This window comes from Rhodotorula toruloides, assembly GCF_000320785.1.
Source record: "Rhodotorula toruloides NP11 unplaced genomic scaffold Scaffold11, whole genome shotgun sequence".
Lineage (NCBI taxonomy): Eukaryota > Fungi > Basidiomycota > Microbotryomycetes > Sporidiobolales > Sporidiobolaceae > Rhodotorula > Rhodotorula toruloides.
Window position 1 is genome coordinate 74666 of NW_015622971.1, and position 18661 is coordinate 93326.

An 18661-nucleotide genomic window follows, 5' to 3' on the forward strand; every position below is an offset into this window, starting at 1 on the left:
GTCGCGCGGTGGTGGAGGTGGAGATCGAGGGCGAGAGTGGCGATCTTGCTCGTCTGGGTAGCGCGGTGCTGCTCGTCGGTCGTCTGCGTCGAGGTAGTCGCGCTCTCGCCGCCTGTCCGAGTGCGAGCGGTCGTCCGAGTCCCGGTCGCGATGTGACGAGCGACGGGGCGACCTCGAGCGCGAACGGTCGTCGCGGTGCGAACGGCGAGACGAGCGGTGTCGGTCATCGTCGTGGTGCCGCCTGTCGGACGCAGACCTCGCCTCCTTTTCCGCCCTGCGCGCCTCCTTCCTCGCCCTCCTTTCCTCCTTCGACTCGCCCTCGCCCGCCCCCTCGCGCCTGACAGACTTGCCACCTCCAAGCAACGCCTCCCTCGCCTCGCGCAACTCGCGCCTCTTGCGCGGGTCCTTCATCATCTTCTCGTACTGGAGTTGCTCCTGCCGCTTGATGGCGAGCATCGGGTCCTCGCGGATCTTGGACGCCGTGTCCCGCGAGGTGTTGGCGTTCTGGAGGGACTGGAACGAGCCGCCGGGGACCTCCTCCGTGGGCTGGGCGAGGAGCTGCGCATGGAGAGCAAGCGAGAGAGAGGTCAACACAGGCCGAACATCGAAAAGCCCGAAGAGAGTCTCTCGAACGCACCTTCTCTTCGTTGCCCTTGAGGAGCTTGTCGACGCGCTTCTTGCCGAGGAGGTACGCCTCGAGCTCGTCCGGGTTGGGCCCGTTCCCCTCTGCGGGCGCCGCGTACATCCAGTCGACCCGCTCATCGCGCTTCTTGCCTCCGGCAGCCTCCTGCAGTCGCTGGAGCTCCTGGACGGCGCGCTCCTGCTCGAGCTCCTTCTGCAGCTGCTGGAGCTTCTTGCGCTCCTCGAGGGCCTCGCGTTCCTTCTTCCACACTCGTTCCTGCGGGCGTGTGCGTGTGTTAGCGAGGTGTGCGGACGGTTCCCTGACGAAGAGGGAGTCACCTGGTTGGCAAACGTCCCCGTGTGCCAGGCTGGGCACGCGCACAGAGTCAGCGAGTGCCTCGAGTGAGTGTGTAGCAGGCTAGCCACGCACACTTCTTCATGTTGAGGTCGCCTCCTCCCATCTTGGCGGCGGTGTCGGGGGTGGTGGGCTGGCGTGGGTGAGAGAGCTGGGTGCGAGTGCGGGGGTTTCAGAGTCCAGCAGCAGTAGCAGAGCCCGTGAACCCAGTCAGCTGCAGCGGGTGGCGAGCGTGTGCGTTGAAGTGGGAAGAGCCAGCGAGCGTGACGAGGCCAAGTTAAAAGTGGCGACGAGCCGAGCAGAGTGGGCAGGTTGCCATTCTAAACAGCAGGTCACGTGAACGGGCACTGGTGGTTTAGTGGTAAAATTGGACATTGCCATGTTGTTGGTTACAGCTCTCGACGTTGTCTAGCCCCGGGTTCGATTCCCGGCCAGTGCATTCCCTCTTTTTGTCCAGGAATCCTTTTGCCAGGACCAAGGCTGGCCACAGTCAGAGATCTCAGGGCGTTTCCCTGGCCTTCCCACCCTGGACACGAAGCGTACAGGCCTTCTCATCTCCAGGGCAGTTGCTGTGGCAGTCTCAAAGGCAGTTCATCCCTGGTTCTCTGTCCCCTCCCTCCGTGTGTGCAATGTGTACTGCAAAATGTTGGCAGCACAACATGGCCTCCATGGCCCAGTGGCAGGGCGTGTCACTCGTACATAGAAAGAAGAGAATCATCTTCCTCCTCCAGTACACTCATCCTCCTCCGCTCTCCACAGTGAGCAGCCGGAACTGGTGATGACAAGATCGGGTGTTCGATCCACCCTGGAGGCATTAAGCTTTTGCAACTAGGCTGGACAAGCATCTGCAGGAGAAACGGGCATGCTTTTTGGAAAGTCGAGGAGAAGGAAAAGAAGGCCGACTTTCTGGGCAGGGATGTAGACGCAGCATGCCTTACAGTCAAGCGTCACTTGGCTACACTGTGGGCCTGTTCCTCCGCCTTCCAGACAAGATGTGCAAGCATTGAACAAGAGAAGGAGGAAAGAGTCGGAGTCAAGCGCTGTTTCCGTTTATAAACGTACTTACGCGTTTTCCCTATAACAGCCCCTATGGCTCAGTGGCAGAGCGTTCGCCTAGTAAGCGAAAGGTCCATAGTTCGATCCTGTGTGGGGGCATTTGCTTTTGCTTTCGGCCAGCTTTTTTGCTGTTGCTCGCTTCCTTTCCAGGAAAAGTAAGGCGCTCTCTGCCCTTTTGTGACTGGAAAGCTTGCTCACAGGGCACTGTGCCTTGAGCTGGCCCCATCTGTCAAATGGTACAGTTGCAGACCAAGGTGCTGGACTGAGTCTGCTGGTGACTATGTCAGCCCGCACCCCGCCCTCCGGAACAGTGCGGCGGGATTTTCCTGACTTTGACTAAACCAGAGAAGACTTGGGGGTTGGGCCTCCCCAATGCCCGCACGGTGCAGCGGGGCAGCGGAATGTGCGGCGCGTTCAGCAATCAGTTGTTCGAGTCTTTGTCTTGCAGAGAGATCTTGAGCGAGGATGGGAAACACATCTTGTAGTTCAGAGAGCACGTCTACACAATGACAACATTGCCACCGTGAGTGCAAGGCAACGGCAAAGGAGGAGGCGAGGAGGTGTTAGCAGATTGGCTGAGTCGCGGCTCTCCTGGATGCTTGAACGTGCTCTCCAGAGCCTGAGAGTGTGCAATGTTTCTTTGCAGACCAATCAATCCAGCGCACAAGGGAGAACTACAACAGAATGCGGCGGCCTTACAAGCGGGAGACAGTTGGCTCGAGGTTGCACGTCGCGTTGCGTGCAGTCAGCACTGAGAGCATGGTTGGGGTTCTGCTGCCCGAACTGCCCACACTGTGCGGCGTTCGTCACGCCCAACCCGCCCCGTACCCAAACAGGCCGGCTGTCAATGTCTGATTGCTGGATGCAGAAAGCTGCAGACCTGGAAGAGACGGCTGAGCGTGACAGCGGGCTCAGCCTGACGTCCGCTGAGGCAACCTATGCAAAAAGGTCCGGTGGCAGACGCCTTCTCTCCGACACCTGTCGACACGCTCTCACGCATTTTTGGGGCGCAGTTGGGACTCAGTGCTGCGTAGACGTGCTGCCACTGCGGAGAAGTTGGAGGAGAAGTTGGAGCGCCGGACCGGATGAATGCGTTGGAGAGTCGGTTCGGTTTCTGCAACACGGCATGCTCGAGGATCATGCTCGAGGAAGGAGCAAAAAGCGGTGCACTGGCCGGGAATCGAACCCGGGGCCAGACAAATTCAAGAGCTGGCAATGTCCAATTTTACCACTAAACCACCAGTGCCTTAGAAAGTCTCGGTCAAAATGTAATGAATGTTACAACGGGAAAGGTTTGATGGCTTGAAGCCCGCCAAACCCATTGAGGCCCTTCAGCCCTGCTGTGGGATGTGTGACAGCGCTCCTGGGGGATGTCCAGCTGGTCAGGGAGCTTCTTGCTTGCTCCTGGTTGCGCTATATAACAGACTTGTCAAGCTGTCACTTGTACCCCTTTCCCCGCTTAGTCGCTACACTGACTGGCTAGTGACATTGCCTACAGCCGAGCAGCGACCGACAAGAAAACACAATTACAGAATTACAATGATGTGGCCTTTCCACCGCCTTTTCTCTCACTCCCCAGCTAACTTTGTCACTTTCCTGCCCTTCCAGATCACCGACTATTCAGCAGGTCACCTAATCGCTCTTACAGACTGCTGGCACTGTTCTTTTCCTTCTTTTGCACACAAGAACTGTACTTGCTGCCAGAAGCTTTCTGAAGGTGGGTCAGGCTGGATTTCCAGATGCAGTCTTGCACTTCAGCTTCTCAAGGAGGCGAGGTTGGGTGAGCTTCCTCAGTCAGATCAGCTTCTCTCGTGCTCCAGTAGTCATCTGCAAGTTTACGATGCAAGGAAGAGAAGCACTGGCGAAAGTGGAGGAGTAGCCAAACATGTGCAGCTTCCTCTGTTTACTTGCCCTCATCTTTCCCTTGAACTGATCATCTTTGTTTGCACTCCCTACAGGCCACAATGGAGCTGGGCTGAGCAGAAACTGGGTAAGCTGTAGCTGTGACTCCTGGACGGAGTCCTGGTCTCACCAAGGGAAGTTGTGAACAAGCAGGCTCAATGCCAGTGCAAGCTGCCTCATTCGGTGACAGTACTTGCTTGGTCGGTGACTCAGTGATGATAGAACAGTGTTGATTGCTGGTTCTCCAGTCAGCGACAGCAACGGACAACCATGAGAAGAGACCACAAAGGTCCAACCCAACACCTCCAGTCACACCACTCTGCCTCATTTCTGTTGTGCGGCCTCCGGCCTACGCTCAAATAGAGGACAGGATACTGCCAATTCAAACTTGACTTTGCTGACCTGCCTTCCCCTCACCGCATCAAGGGCACCCTAAGAATGCAGTGGGTCCAGCTTGCATGGAGACCTCTTCAAGCACCTCCGCCTGCGCAAGAACCCCACCGTCGCAAGAACCCCACCGTCGGCCTTCTGCTCGGAAACCCCCTCTACCGCGACCCACTCCTCGACTTTCTCGACCGCACCGGACGCTTTCCGCGCTTATAGAAGTCGCCAGCGGCGGAGAAGACGGAGAAGGAGTAATGGTGCAGAGGAGAAGCGAAAGGAGCGGCCCAACAACTCCCCAACCTCGCGCCCTTCCCCTCCTCTTGTCCCTTTCCCGCCTTCCCTGCCTCAAAACCCCAGCAAACCGGCTCCAACTCCCACATCTCCCTCACAGCTTTCCTCGCGACCTCTCTACACCAGCTCGATCCGCCTCAACCGCGCCTGGACTCGCTGTCGCGACTCCTCCAGACCAGGACCAAGATACCTCATTTCTCTTTCATTTCGTGACCGATTTGCTTCGTTTTCTGCCCAACCACCTCACCTTGCCCCATCCTCACTCGCCGTCGTTCTATCTCAATTCTTGACCGCCTTTCCCTCTCGCTCACTTCTGACACTCTCCTTTGCGATACCTGCTCACTCTACCGCTCTCACTGTCTCAGTAGTACACCCTTCTCACTGTTTTGAGCTGTGGCAGCCAGACTCTGCCGGTAGCCGGGCTCAGACCCGAATTGACTTGAAACAAGAATATCTATCTATCTCAGAGGGAGTTCAAGAAGAGATGGTGAGCTTGGCCTCCAGTCTGCGCCACCTCACCCATTGGCTTTGCTGATCCGGCAGCTACTGACTGACTGGCAACAGCTACAGCTTGAGCAGAGAGTCATTTATGCAGTGATGCTGGGAGGCTGTGAATGAGCAAGTATGTCAATCAGCGAACTTCTCCCTCTCTCCAGCTGCTTCCTTTGCTCTCTCTGCGTTTCCCAGTCACACTTGGGTCGCCAACATGGAGAGTTGGAAGAGGTAGACTGTTTGAGCTGGTTTGCGGCATTTGAACTGGAGAACAGGCCGAAAGTGCTTGGAAGGAGGACAACAAATGTACTCTTTGAGGCTCGTAGTGCACAGAGACTCAAGGAAGGTCACTTGGGAGAGAAGGGACTGTGTCTCAAAGGATGGAAGTCTGAATTGCAGACAGGGCCCGGGGGGTCACCATCTCATCTATCTGTCATCTGCTTGCTGCTGAGACAGGCCTGTCAGGGCAAGCATAGCTACAGAGTCTCCATCCTCAGCAAGGGCATGGTAAAGGGCGGGAGCAGGAGTCACACACTGCTGCGCTGGAGATCAGCTGCACTCTGCTCTCTCTTTCTGCTCCAAAGCAGGATCAATCATTGGCCTACACAGGCAGGTAGGAGAGCCATACAACATGGCTGAGTCCAAGTTGATTGCTGTGTGTCCAGATTTGCCCCCTCGGATCTGGCCAAGAGGCAGGGGAGAAGGGATTGGACAGACATGCACTACTGTATTGCAATGGCAATTCACATTCCTAAATGTGTAACAACTTCTTGTCAACTGAGTCTGGCCAATTACAGCCTTAGTCAGCTGAGAGTGACTGATTTCAGTGTCTGTCTTGCTTCTCGCTCAGAAGGCTCATGAAGCACAGCCAGGCAGGCCTCTCTCTTGTGAGCAGAACCAAGGCAGTTGAGATGCTCTCCTTAATGCTCAGGCCCCTTCTGGCATCCTCAGCTTGAACGCGCACTTCACCACAGGCAACAAACAGCAGCAGGAGACGGCACTGACGCGCATGTCAGCACGAGCAAGCAGAAGAAGTCATTTGTGGGCAATTTGCAGGCACAGGAGAGACATGGCTGCTCACTGAAACTGAACACTCTGCGTCTGGCAGGACCCCTGTTCACCCAAATGCTGCCTGCCCAATGATAGGATAGGATAGGATAGATTCCGAGATCAGATTACGAGTTTAAAGTTGTTCAGGCCTGGAAAGACCCATGTCAACTTGGGGCCACCTACAAGGGCGAGAAGCCAGTCGCTGCAGGAGCTACAAGCGGGGGACGAGCGTACAACTGTAAGAAACGATGGGAAGACCACAACGGCCAAGTTCTCTCACTGAACGTCTGTCATCCAGCATTCTGCCTTGCCCAAGTCCATGCAGCTCTACGACTGGCCAGCAATCGACGACACAGTCCTTATGCCCAAGGCAGACAAGGTCGGCTTCCTGAAGGAGCCTGACGCGCCGCCCGCTTTCGTCAAGTTCTATGCGCTGTGGTGCAGCCACTGCAAGCAGATTGCGCCGAGTACGTCGCCGTGTCACGCGGGAGTTGGCAAGTGGCCAAGAACTGACGATTGTGCCATGCAGAGTGGAAAGACCTCACTGCCGCCGTCGCGCCCTCAGGCATCCGCATCTACGAGATGGACTGCGACGCGAACGAGAACAAGAAGGCGTGCCGGAAGGAGGGCGTCAAGGCATACCCGACTCTGCAGTTGTGCGTCCCGCAGGTCCGCGACCGTCTTGCTCTGCCAAGCTGACCTGCGTATCCTCTCGCAGCTACAACAAGGGTGCTTCGGTCGAGTACATGGGCAAGCGTTCCGTCGACGCCTTCCGCGACTTCGCGCTTAAGGCGATGTCTGCGTGAGTTTCGGCTCTCTGCCCGGGAAGGCAAACAGGTCTGACGCTTCTCTTGCAGGACAAGCATCAAACCTATCGCGAATGAGTACGAGCTGCGGCGTGCTGCAAAGGAGGACAAGGTTTTCGTGCTGTTCTTGCACGCCTCCGATACGAAGAAGAATAGGATAGGATAGGATAGGATAGATTCCGAGTTTAAAGTCGTTCAGGCCTGGAAAGACCCATGTTCACTTGGGGCCACCTACGAGGGCGAGCCGCCAGGCGCTACGTGAGCTACGAGAGGGAGAGGGGCATACAACTGTGGGAAGCGATAAGAAGCCAGAATAAAACGAAGCACAGGTTGGAAGAAGCGAGGAGAGAAGATCTTGTCCATCTTGAGGTTCGACGAGCCGATTTCGCGCCGGAGCTGCTGGCGCTCGTCCGAATAGAGCGAGCATTCGAGGATGTAGTGCTGGCGGGTCTCCACCGCCTCGCCGCACTCGCAAAGTCCCGTCCCAAGACCCATCCTCGCCTTCGACGATCCCAAATCGTTGAATTTGAGCCGGAATCGCGCGAGAAGGGTGGAGTGAACCCTGTCGAGGGCATGTAGTGCGCGTGCGAAGGGTGGTCCAGGCGGGCGAGCGTCGACAGCACGAAGTCCGGCGCCAGGCGATGAAGAGAGCGATGAGCGACGAGTCCACTCGGCGAGGAGGGCAGCGCAATGAGCCTGCTTGAGCGACGATAGCGATTTCGGCAGTGTCGTGCCTCCTTTGACGAGCCCATCGGGGCCCGCAAGTGTTGAGGAGTCGAGTCGACTGAGGCGAGCGACTTCGCGCTCGAGGCGAGCCGCCCGCTCCTCCTCGTCCTCCTCCCACCCACTCTCGTCCGCTGACGACGAGCTGCTGCTGCCCTGGTCCGGCTTGAACAGCTTAGGACCGCGTCTGCGCTTCCCACGCCCGCCTGCAAGCCGTCCCTTCGACTTCCCCACTTCGTCATCGCCAACTCCCGCCGCCCGCTTCGCCTCCTCGTCCGCCAACTCGTTCCCCGGCGCCGCAAGATGGCCGGCGAGCCACTGCAAGGTGAGTTTGGCTGATGGGTGGTCGTGCTCGAGCGCCAGGGCGAGCGCGCGCAGGGCGAGTCGGGCGGATTGGCCGGCGGTGGGGGATGGGTCGAACGGCGAGCAAACGACGGCCTGGTTGTCGATGAAGAGCGTGGCGGAGGGCGCTGGAGTGGTGCTGAGGGACTGCTGGATACCGTCCAGTGCGAGACGCGCCCCTTCCAGCTCCGCTGCGTACACCGACTGCAGCTGACCCATCGTCCTCGCCTTCTTTCCCCACAGCTCATCCTCGCCCGCACCGAAGCGCACCACCGCCGACGCGCCTGCTCGACCGCCGAGCAGCGAGCCGTCCGAGTACGTAGCCAAGCCGCCTGCATCGTCGAGTGCGAGGACTTCCCGACCGTGCGCCTCGACCGACGCCTCCTTCGACACGTCGACAACCAGCCGGCAGCGCGGCGGGTTCGACCATGGCGCAAGAGGTGAGTAGACGATGTGTTCGACTCGTGTGTGCGGCTGGAGGAGGTCTGGGAAGGAATGAAGCGCGAGGTGGATTGGGGACGGGTGTTTGGCGGGCACGGCGGGGCGGGCGATCCGGAATCGGGCGTGGAGCGCTGAGTCTGAAGGACTCGTGGCTAGGCGGAGGGCGAGGCGGAAGACTTGGTGGGTCAGACGCAGGTCGAGCAGGAGGAGATTTGCCTCGACTTCGAGGGCGGCGAGGGAGGTCGTCCGATATCCGCCCGTGACCGTGCGCGCTGCAGCTTTCTGCACCTGCTCGAGGACTTTACTGACTGACGCTCCTGGCTTGTACCATGCCGCAGCACACCACGTCAGGCGTGGCAGCACCACCGCTTCGACCAGGCGCCGCACAAACTTCGCCTTCAGTCCGCCTCGGCTCCTTGCCAAGAGCCCGACGCCTACCATCGCCTTCGACGCCTTCGACGCGCACGAAGCCATGTGGTGCTTGAAGGTGAGCCGCTCGTCGATCGTGACGCCCAGCATCCCGACCGCTGACGAGTACTCAAGTTCCTCGCCGCAGAGCACGACCTTCGGGTCGTCGATCGAGCGGTCTCGTACGGGTGAGAAGCGAGTGACGAGGGTCTTCGATGGCTCGAAGAGACTGTGGTGCGTAGCCCACCCTTCCTCGAGGCCGGGCACGATCCGCTGGGCTGCGCTGACTGCCTCCTCCACATTTCTTCCCCAGGCGAGAACGTTCAGGTCGTCCACCCAGCCGAAGGACGTCAATGTCGGCGTCTCGCACGCTTCAAGTGCGCCGGAGTTGTAGAGGAGGAATAGGATTGGGCTGAGCGGTGAGCCTTGCGGCAGGCCGCTTCTCCACTCGACCGGATTGCTGCTAACGCCTTCCAACCGCAGCGTGCACGTCCGGCTGGTCATGAAGGACTCGACTCAGCGGCGGAGCGAGCGCGGTAAGCCCTTCTCCTCCATCTCCCGCACGAGGACTTCGGTCCGCACCGATGGAAACGCTTTCGCGACGTCGAGCGCGATGCCGAGTACAACGTTTCCGTTCCGCCACTGATGCCTGATCTCGTCCACGAAACAGACTACCGCGTCCTCGGCGGATCGACCTGGTCGGGCACCGAAGTGATTGGGCGGGATGAGCTTGAGCAAGTCCACGAGGTGCGTGATACGCCTTGCTACAATCGAGTCGAGGAGCTTGCTGATGCATCGCTCGAAGCAGATCAACCGGTACAATTTGGTGAGCGAGTAATCGTCCTTCTTCGGTTTCTTCAAGACGACTCCAGTTGCGTCGCGCCAGTTCGTCGGGAGGTGGCCCAGCCGGAGCAAGGCAGTGAGGAGCGGAACAAGGCGGGCCTTGAGGGCGGGCCAGGCGGCTTGGAGGACGAGGTTGGGCACTCCGTCGGGGCCAGCGGCAGCAAAAGGGCGTGCGAGGCGGAGAGCTGACTCGACTTCGTGCTCCTGCAGGTCCGGCCAGTCGGTCTTGGCGTCGTTGCCATCGCCGGCGTCGTCGACATCGTCTACTCGGCTTCGACTTGGTGCGAGATCTGCGAAGGTGCGTTCGTGCTCACTCGCGTGGCGGTCGTCTGCTGGACTCGTAGCGGGAGGCACAATAAACTCGTAACCTACTTGCAGTCCGCTGACAGTCCTCCCATTCTCCTTGTCCGCAGGTTGCGCCTCGACGATGTGCGGCTCGACCACCGGCAAGAGGATTGGCTGGAGGAGGGCGAGTTTGTCGCCGGGCGACGTCGCGTACGTCCTGTCGTCTTTCCTGAGCGGCGGGGTTGACGCGGCTGCTGACGTTCCCTCCCCCAATCTCCTCTTCACCACCTTCCACAACGACGCCTCATCGACTTCCTCAACTTCCGCCCTCTCCGCCCTCCTCTTCTCTCGCCTGATCACCGCCTTCGCTTTATTTGTCGCCACCCGCGCCTTCCGCACTGCCAGCTCTACCTCCTCTCCCTCCCCCTCCAATCTTCGCGCCTTCATTCGGTACGCTCGAGTGCGTGCTCGCCTCGCTTCGCCGACAACATCGGCGACCTCTGAGCTCCACCATCGGTGCGCGAACCGCGAGCGCGACGGTTTCGCGAGTGGGACGGCTACTGAGACGGTCTCGCGGAGCATCAAGTCGAGTGTCGCCGCTTCGGTGTCTAGGTCGGCTGGCGTGAGAAGAGAGAGAGAGAAGTTCTTGTTTCAAGTCATATCGGGGCTAAGCCCATGTAGACCGGCAGGGGCTGACTGCCACAGCGCATAACGAGTTGAAAGGGGGTATCTACTGACGTGGGGAGGCTATAGTGGTGGTACAGTGGGAGGGTGGGCATAGGTGGAGCGGAAAAGTAGCCGCGAGAGTGAAGAAGTGCGATAACACGAAGGGGAGTGAGAATGGGGAGACGCGGTGTGGTGGGCTGGTAGAGGAGGGTGTGTGGAGCTTGAGAAATGAAAAACGAAACAAAACCATTGAGAAGCCATTGAGAAAATGCCAATCTTGACCTTGACCTTCTTGGACCGCGACGACGACGACGACGACGGCGGGAATGGGGGGTGGGCAAGTCGTGTGGTAGAATGTGGTGCAGGGAGCTCGCCAAGCTTGGAGCGAGGCAAAACGAGGGCAAGTTAGGCGAGCGAGAGTGGAAAAGGAAATTGGGGAGGGGCAAGTCGGTGTGGTTGAGGGCCTTGGACTGTCCTTCTACGTCCCGCTGTTGTCGAATCCTTCCCTTGTATTCTTTTCCCGCTCCTCATCCTTTGCTGGCTCCGTCAGGCGGGCGAAGCGGCCGGTAGTTGTGATGAAGTCGAGAAGAGGCTGGCGAAAGTTGACGTTGCCGAGGAGTAAGCCAACGGTGGGGGTCTGGCGAAGCCGGATGTGCTTGTAGAAGGAGTGTCGAGCCTGCTCGTACAGCGGGCAGAGAATCAGCGTGAGAAGGGCTGCAGGCCACGCGACAGACGTGGCGAGTTTGGCGTAGGCGCGGAGGATGGTTGCTGGGTCGGCTTTGCGGAAGAGGCGGCGGGGGTAGGCCGGCGGGCGGTCTGCTCGTTCGACGGCAAGGACAGTGCGTATCGGGCGGTGGTCCAATCCGTACTCGAGCTTCTCGTCAATGACTGAGCTGACAAGTCGTTCGTCCGCGCGCAGGTTCCCTAGCACCAAGTCGAGCACTCGACTCGATCTCGACAACGACCAAGTTGCCTCGCTCGCCTCATGCAGGTGGACAAGTCCGGCTTCCTCAAAGGTGATTTGGGCCTCCTCTCCTTCGTCGTCAGGCTCGAGGACGGACGCGTTCCAGGCCGGGTGGTGGAGGTTGAAGTCGCCGGCGATGACGAGGGTGGTCTGCGGTGACGAGGATGCGAGGATTGGCGGAAGGGCTTCTCGAACGGAGCGGTTGGGTGGGGAGCGGCCGCCTGCGCACGGGTTGTAGACGCCGACAACTCATACTGATTCCTGCTTGTTGACTCGCAGATCGATACCGACGACGTCTCTCGACGCGACCGGGAGTTGCGAGAAGGCGGAGGGCGGGAAACAAGGGGAGACGAGCGCGGCGGATTGGGGGTGAGTTGGCTTGTCTGTCGTGTATGTGATGGGCGGAGGGAGAACAAGGGACCAGCCGCGGGGTAAAGGATGAAGGGAACGGGGCACTTCTTGGAGGAGGAGGACGTCGACTCGCTGAAGTGCGGGCGAGTTGACGAGTTGCGCCCATACGTCTGGGCTGCGGTGGATGTTGTAGGTGACAACGACGAGCTTGCTCATAAGCGGAGGCTCGTCTTCGTCGTCCTCCTCATCTGCGAAGGCGGCGGCGGCGGGTTGGGGCGGAGGAGCAGCTCGTCCTCCGATGAGGAGACGACGCTGCGAACGCGCAGAGCGCGCCTGGCTGGAGGGATAGAACGAGTGCTGACAGCTCCTTCGGTCTGCAACAGGTTCTTTTCCCTCAGCACCTGCCTCCTCGACTCCCTTCCCTTCGGCAATCCCTCCTCCCTCTCACTCCTCGCCTCGGTCCGCTTTCCCTCCCCTTTCCCCTCGATCTCGCTCCTGTGCACCGCGCCCAGATCCGCCAAGTCGTCCGCCGCCGTCGCAACCTCCTCCCTCTCCGACTCGCTCTTCTCTTCTCGCTCGACCTCTTCTTCTTCCGCATCAACCGACCAATCCGCCACCGGCTCAGGTCGCAGGTCATCGACGGTTGGCGTCGGTGAGCGCGGGAGCGGGATTAGGGATGCGCGAGACGACGTCTCGAGGAAGGCAGACGGCCCGTCACCTGACGACTCGTCAACCAGCATCCTCAACGAAAGGTTTGCCGCACTCGCGCTTGCCGTCGTACCAAGGTAACCTGTTGCCATTGTTCCATGCGGTCCCGCCGAGCGGGGCGGCGTCTGTGGCGGAGACTTGATCGTCGTGTCGGGCGAAGGGAGGGGAGCAGCGGAGTTGTGGGCTGGGGTGGACGTGCGGGTGTTTGGTTCGAGCGGTGCGTGGGCTTTGTCCATCTGCTTCCTCGCTTCCGCTCTCCTCTCCGCCACCGATTTGGCCCTCTCCATCTCCACCCACACTCCCGGCCTGAGTTGGCGGACCGCCTCACGTAAGATTACGCTGACGTCCTCCGCATTGCACAACTCCACGAACCACAATCCGTACGACTTATCCGCCTGCCGCGACAGCCACTTGGCTCCGACAACCTTTCCTTCACCGCCGACCCACTCTTCCACCTTCTCTCGCACTTCCACCTCGTCCGCATCGACCGGCACCCAGTGCATCACCAACGACGTTGCCTCGACCGGCATCTTCACCACGATCTCGGCCGAGTAGGCGGAGAGGGCGCGGTGGAGGAGGTCGGCGGCAGAAGGTCCGCGGGTGACGAGTCGTACGTCCCCCCTGTCCATGCGTCGGGCATAGACAAGGGTCGAGGGGTCGAGGGACGAGCTGACCATCATCTTGCGCACGCAGGGGAGGATCCGGTGCTCGGGGAGAGCGCGGAGGAAGTGCGTCTCGGGGAGGTCCGCGGTGCCGGCGATGAGGGACGTGCGGGGCGCGGGTTTCGAGGGGGCGGAAGCGCGGGGCGCTGCTGGCGGTTCGGGAGGCGCATTTGGGCGAGCTGCGGCTGCTGCAGCGGCGTAGGAACGCACTGCAGGCGCCGGCGGAGGGGGAGGGTCCGTGGCGTCTCGCTGGAGGATTGCAAAGCGGTTGCTCAATTCCCAGGTGTTCATGCGCGTGTGGAGAGAGTCCACAACGTCTGTAAGCTTCTGTACGCTGGTGGAGAGCGCTGCGAGAGGTCCACTGACCGCCACCCCTTCCGGGGGTGGGGAGTCAAGCGGGTCACACGGCTTGTTGAGGGCGTTTGGCGGGTTGGCGGGCGGCGTACTGGCAGCCGTGTGACTCAACTTGCCCCCCATACTGTTGCTTCCCCCCTCAGCCACCTGCGGATGCAAGTCTGGCGAGGAGGGTGGGACCGGGGAGGTGGGGGTCGCGCTGGATCTCAGCGACGAGGGGTTCTGGCGGGTTGCAGCTGCGGGTATGGCGAGCTGGAAGGGTTTGGACGGCGTCGTTTTGCCGGCGTCGCGTTTGAGCTTGAGGAAAGCGAGTACTCGCTCAATGTCGCCACGGGCCCGAGAGTTCATCTCCGGGCCTATCGTACCCTCCAGCAACGCTTTGCGGGCGCGCTGGAGGTGGCCAATAGCCTCAGCAGTACAGCTAGAAGGCTGTAGCATGCAGCAGATAGCCAGGGGTGTGAGCGATGAGGGGATGGAGCACGAACGGCCCGAAGAGGGAGTGAGGGCGGGACCTTCTAGGTCGCACTTTGCCCTCGCAGACACAGACTCTGCATCCGCAGCATGTAACCACGACACGTTGGACTCATTCTCACCAGATTCTCGCGGGCTCTCTCCACGACGATCTCTCGCCGCGGTCTCTGCTCCTCTCCGCCTACCTTGTCTGCGCCCCTGCAAGAGAAAGATTGTCAGGCGATCCCTTCTGTAATAACGGGCTCGACAAGCCGGATTCTTGGAGACAACCTTGGACTTTCCTGCACGAGGAGAGCTCTCGCGAGGTTGGCACGCCGCTGTCTCTGCCGACCGCTCTTGCTGAACTTGCTGCACATGCTGAACCGCTCTGCAGACTGATCACACTCGCTTGACATCCTTACCAGCCCGCCAGCGCTCGCCGTCGACTGGCCGTGCATCGTTGAACCTCCACACTCCCGACTCTCGCTTCCCACGGTCTTGCACACTCGCACACGCACGATTCAAGCGGCCAATACGTGCTGCAGGGCGCCGGAGAGCCCAGAGTGCGTACAGCCATCTCACTCGTCCATCTCGAGGCGTTGTCGCCGGGCCGCAACTCACTCTGTCCGCAGAAGCTGATCTCGCTTCTCTCGCAGCCCGCCCATAGTGCCAGACGTTGCGCAGTTGCCCAAGCCAGTGCAGCGTGCGCCACGCTCGCCGTTCAGCAAATTTGGCGGGCAAAAGCACCACTTGTCTCGCTCCGTCTCCGACCCATTCGGCGGTCCTCCCCATCCTTCCGCCGCTTTACACCGCCGAAGCTCCTTCACAAACGCCTCCACGACACGCAAAGAAGAGCTCGACTCTGCCATCGCTCCGGTCGCTCAAGACTCGCTTCCAGTCTCTAGGCTTTGGCAGTTTCGGAGGCGGCAGCGGCAGCAAGGGACCGAAGATCCTGCGTGGCGAGGAGGCAAAGGCGGCGGGAACATCGGCGCCGCAGAGCGTGGTCGCACGGACGGGCGGCGGACTGAAGGGGTTCAGCGGGCCAGCGGGATCTGGCATCGGGAGAAGTGTCTCCCATCCTGCCAAGTTGCAGGATGCAGGCAAATCGCGCGAGGCGGAGGCTCCGACGCTTCCGCAACTGCGTTTCAGCGGCGAGGAGGGCGAGTACGGCGGCATGCATTTCGACAGCGGGTCGAAGCGCAGCGTCGACGAGGTCCTGTGGGCAGGCCTAGCATCGTCAACTTCGCCTCGCTCTGTCCTCTCGCCGCACCATGGGGAAAGAAGGCGAGGGCCTTGGGTCAGCTCCAGTCGGTCTACGCGGTGGAACTCGAAGGTGTCCGCCTCGCGCTTGACGGCATCCTCCAGTCCCTCAGCAGCTCCACCGTACCCTCTACCACCCTCTTCATCGACAACCAGTCGGTCGTTCGCTCGCCTTTTGACCCATCCGCCACCGCCGGACAATCCGCCCGACTCGCTCTGCGCGCGCTCGCCCTGGCGCTCAAGCACGTCCACCCAGCAGTCCGACTCACCCTTCAGTGGCTCGCCGGCCATCTTGAGGTGCCAGGAAATGAGTTGGCGGACGCAGAAACGAAGCGGGAGACGGGAGTTGGAGATGACGAGGTGGGGAATTTGAAGGGAGGGCTTGCGGGCGGGCGCGGTGGGCGCAGGCGCGATCCTAAGATGTTCAGGCCAAGCCAGGGCAGCAGCAGCTCGTCGTCAGCGGACGAGAGCGGGTGGGAGGGGGACGAGGAGGAGCGGGCGACTCGCCTCGAGCGCGAAGTCGCTTGCCTCGGACGCCTCGGCTCGTCGACGCGTGCGGAGCCCATCGGGGCCCGTCCTAGGAGGCACTCTGATGCCGAAATTGCTTTCATCGCTCAAGCAGGCTCACCGCGCCGCTCTCCTCGCCGAGTGGACTCGTCGCTCGTCGCTCTCTTCATCGCCTGGCGCCGGACTTCGTGCTGTCGACGCTCGCCCGCCTGGACCACCCTTCGCACGCGCACTACATGCCCTCAACAGGGTTCACTCCACCCTTCTCGCGCGATTCCGGCTCGAATTCAACGATTTGGGATCGTCGAAGGCGAGGATGGGTCTTGGGACGGGACTTTGCGAGTGCGGCGAGGCGGTGGAGACCCGCCAGCACTACATCTTTGAGTGCTCGCTCTACACAGACGAGCGCCAGCAGCTCCGGCGCGAGATCAGCTCATCGACCCTCAAGATGGACAGGATCTTCTCTCCTCGCTTCTTCCGCCCTTTGCTTTGTTTTATTCTGGCTTCCTATCGCTTCCCACAATTGTACGCACCTCTCCCGCTTGTAGCTCCTGCAGCGTCTGGCGGCTCGCCCTTGTAGGCGGCCCCAAGTCGACATGGGTCTTTCCAGGCCTGAACGACTCTAAACTCGGAATTTATCCTATCCTATCCTATCCTAGCTCTCGCCCATCGCAGGGAGCAATGCCTCACCGTCGATGTGTCTGCCAGCCCGAGAAGTGGCGAGTCCTCGCTCCACCGGACGACCCATCTTCATTGCGCCGAAGCAACGAAGTCCTTCATCTCCCCTGCCGCCAGACTCGACGTCTCTCGCCGTAGCGCCTCCGCACGACTCGCCTTCACCTCGCACCTCGGTCTACTTGCCCGCCGAAGCGACCCTCACTCCCGCTCCCTTTTCTGCTCCCCTCGACTCGGCAGCGGGCGTCTTTCCCGGTCCTCCACCCATTCCCTCACGTCATCTCCTCGGTCGTATCTCGCAAGACTTCGCTCGTCCGCCCAGCGAAACGCCTCTCTCCATCCTTTGCGCCCAGCAAGCCGCCGAGCAGGATACGAAGACCCGCTCAGCTTCGCGCCAGAGTAACCGCAACTCGCGCATCTTGCCAGGCGCGACGCTTCTGAGCGACTGGGAGAGCCAGACGTTGACGAGGAGCAAGAGCGCGGGCGCAATGTCCTCGGAGTGCAGAAGCAGGTTCCGGTTCAACCAGCTCACTCCGCCAGTCCCGAGACTCTCCTCGCCGAGCTCGGATGACGCAATGGCAGGGACGCTGCGACAACGACACTTGGTCAGCCCGGTCGTGACGCCGAAACTGGGCAGTCCGGAGGCGGAGCAGATCGAGGCGCCAAGCAGTCCGCCGGTCGACTCGACGAAGAAGGAAGAGCATCGAGGAAGGTCGTTGAGCGCTCTACTTGGACAGGCAAGAGCCAGCTTTGGGCTGCGAGGATCGGTGTCGTCGATGGAGGGTGCGGCAGGACAGCGGCGTCGGTCGAAGCTGTTCCCGCCGCAGTTCGAGGAGGTGCCAATCACGCATGCCAGGACGTCCGCCCAACCTCGAAGCAGCTACCCAATCTCGCCCTCCTCGCCGAACACCCCTCCTCTCGGCTTCGACAGCTTCTCTTCCGCGGACTCAGCCGCGCCGCTCAGTCAGGATCGACCAGAGTTGTTCAGCTTTGCCAACTACACCCTCTCGCCTGTTCCGCCACTCCATCCTCGTCCAAGCGATGCCTCAATGCGGTCCAACTCGTCCTATGCCACGGCCGGTCGCGCCGAACACTCTGCGGCTCCTCAGCCTCGACGACCCTCAACTACCGTCTTTGCCGATCCTTGCCCACCTTCACTCCACGATCCTTTCGCCAGCTTGCGGAAGAGCAAGTCTGTCGGCTCGCTTGTCTCGCCGCAGCCTCGCGTCTCGTCCTTGCAGGCAACGGCGACACCTATCGGCGAGGGCTCGCCTCATGTCTACGATGAATCTGAGCAGAGCGATGACCGACCTGTCGGAAGTCCGCTGGGCGACCTCATTGAGGAGCTGCGAGCGCGGCAGGCGGAGATGATGTCAGAAAGGGTGGCGTCGCCAAGTTGTCTGCAACAGCAGCTTGCGCATGAGGAGGACGAAGATGACGACAAGGATGAGCGAGACGTGGACTCGCCCGTCGTCGGCCGACACGACTCGCACGACCGCTCGCTGCGCGAGTTCTCTTTCAGCAGTTCGCCCGGCAGCGAGCATCCCTTCTCCTTGCACAGCTACCTCGACGGCAGTGCCATCTCCCCGGCTCCGTTGTCTCTCGCTCCTTCACCTCTCCCCGGTTGCAAGTCGTCGGGCGACCCTTTCCTCCAGTCTTGACCTTTGTTCCCGCCCACGCCTGTACCTCTCCCGCTCACCGCCTCGGTCAAATACTTCGATTTGACAGCATACACCAGCAACCTCTCGTCTCTGCCGACCTTTGCCCTTTTGAGCGCGCTGCCGCCCAGACTCGGCTCGGAACACCCTCTCACCTTTGAGCGGATGGAGAGCGAAATCGCTCGCATGGAGGCAGAGCTCGTCGCATCCGGCCGTTCTTTCTTCGCTCGTTGCCAGCCCATCGTCTTGAGGCGGCTTCGCCACGCCCGTTAAGAGCTCGTCAGTTCCCGCTCAAGCAGATCCGCCCTCGCCCTCTCCGGGCTTGCTCCGCGCGCCGAGTCCCACCGCCGCATTTTCTCCCAGCGCGGCCTCCAAGGATACTGTCACGCCACGAACGGCGCGCAAGT

The 18661-nt window shown here is 60.7% G+C and overlaps 5 protein-coding genes across 5 annotated transcripts in view; 2 read left to right on the forward strand and 3 right to left on the reverse strand.

The window, feature by feature from the left end:
* The window catches only part of RHTO_00883 (pre-mRNA-splicing factor CWC25), a gene marked incomplete at both ends in the record, with an annotated part of 1521 nt that extends 439 nt beyond the window's left edge, over nucleotides 1–1082 (reverse strand). Inside the window, 4 exons of the mRNA XM_016414567.1 lie at nucleotides 186–558; nucleotides 638–898; nucleotides 961–989; nucleotides 1052–1082. Coding sequence (XP_016273248.1) covers nucleotides 186–558; nucleotides 638–898; nucleotides 961–989; nucleotides 1052–1082 — 694 coding nt within the window. The remainder of the gene's footprint in view (nucleotides 1–185; nucleotides 559–637; nucleotides 899–960; nucleotides 990–1051) is intronic.
* Nucleotides 1083–6470: 5388 nt separating this feature from the next.
* RHTO_00884 (protein disulfide oxidoreductase) lies at nucleotides 6471–7123 on the forward strand (the record flags this gene model as incomplete). The annotated part of the gene is made up of 4 exons (XM_016414568.1): nucleotides 6471–6618; nucleotides 6681–6807; nucleotides 6870–6953; nucleotides 7009–7123. The coding sequence occupies 4 exons, from the start codon at nucleotides 6471–6473 to the stop codon at nucleotides 7121–7123; spliced, it is 474 nt and encodes a 157-aa protein (XP_016273249.1).
* A 65-nt stretch (nucleotides 7124–7188) lies between these two features.
* On the reverse strand, nucleotides 7189–10581 carry RHTO_00885 (reverse transcriptase; the record flags this gene model as incomplete). The annotated part of the gene is made up of 2 exons (XM_016414569.1): nucleotides 7189–9367; nucleotides 9464–10581. 2 exons carry the CDS (start codon nucleotides 10579–10581, stop codon nucleotides 7189–7191), a joined length of 3297 nt encoding a protein of 1098 aa, XP_016273250.1.
* A 562-nt stretch (nucleotides 10582–11143) lies between these two features.
* On the reverse strand, nucleotides 11144–13641 carry RHTO_00886 (Endonuclease/exonuclease/phosphatase superfamily protein; the record flags this gene model as incomplete). Its single annotated transcript, XM_016414570.1, has 3 exons — nucleotides 11144–11850; nucleotides 11917–12292; nucleotides 12484–13641. 3 exons carry the CDS (start codon nucleotides 13639–13641, stop codon nucleotides 11144–11146), a joined length of 2241 nt encoding a protein of 746 aa, XP_016273251.1.
* A 2975-nt stretch (nucleotides 13642–16616) lies between these two features.
* Nucleotides 16617–18257, forward strand: RHTO_00887 (uncharacterized protein; the record flags this gene model as incomplete). The annotated part of the gene is made up of 1 exon (XM_016414571.1): nucleotides 16617–18257. The coding sequence occupies one exon, from the start codon at nucleotides 16617–16619 to the stop codon at nucleotides 18255–18257; it is 1641 nt and encodes a 546-aa protein (XP_016273252.1).
* Nucleotides 18258–18661: the final 404 nt, after the last annotated feature.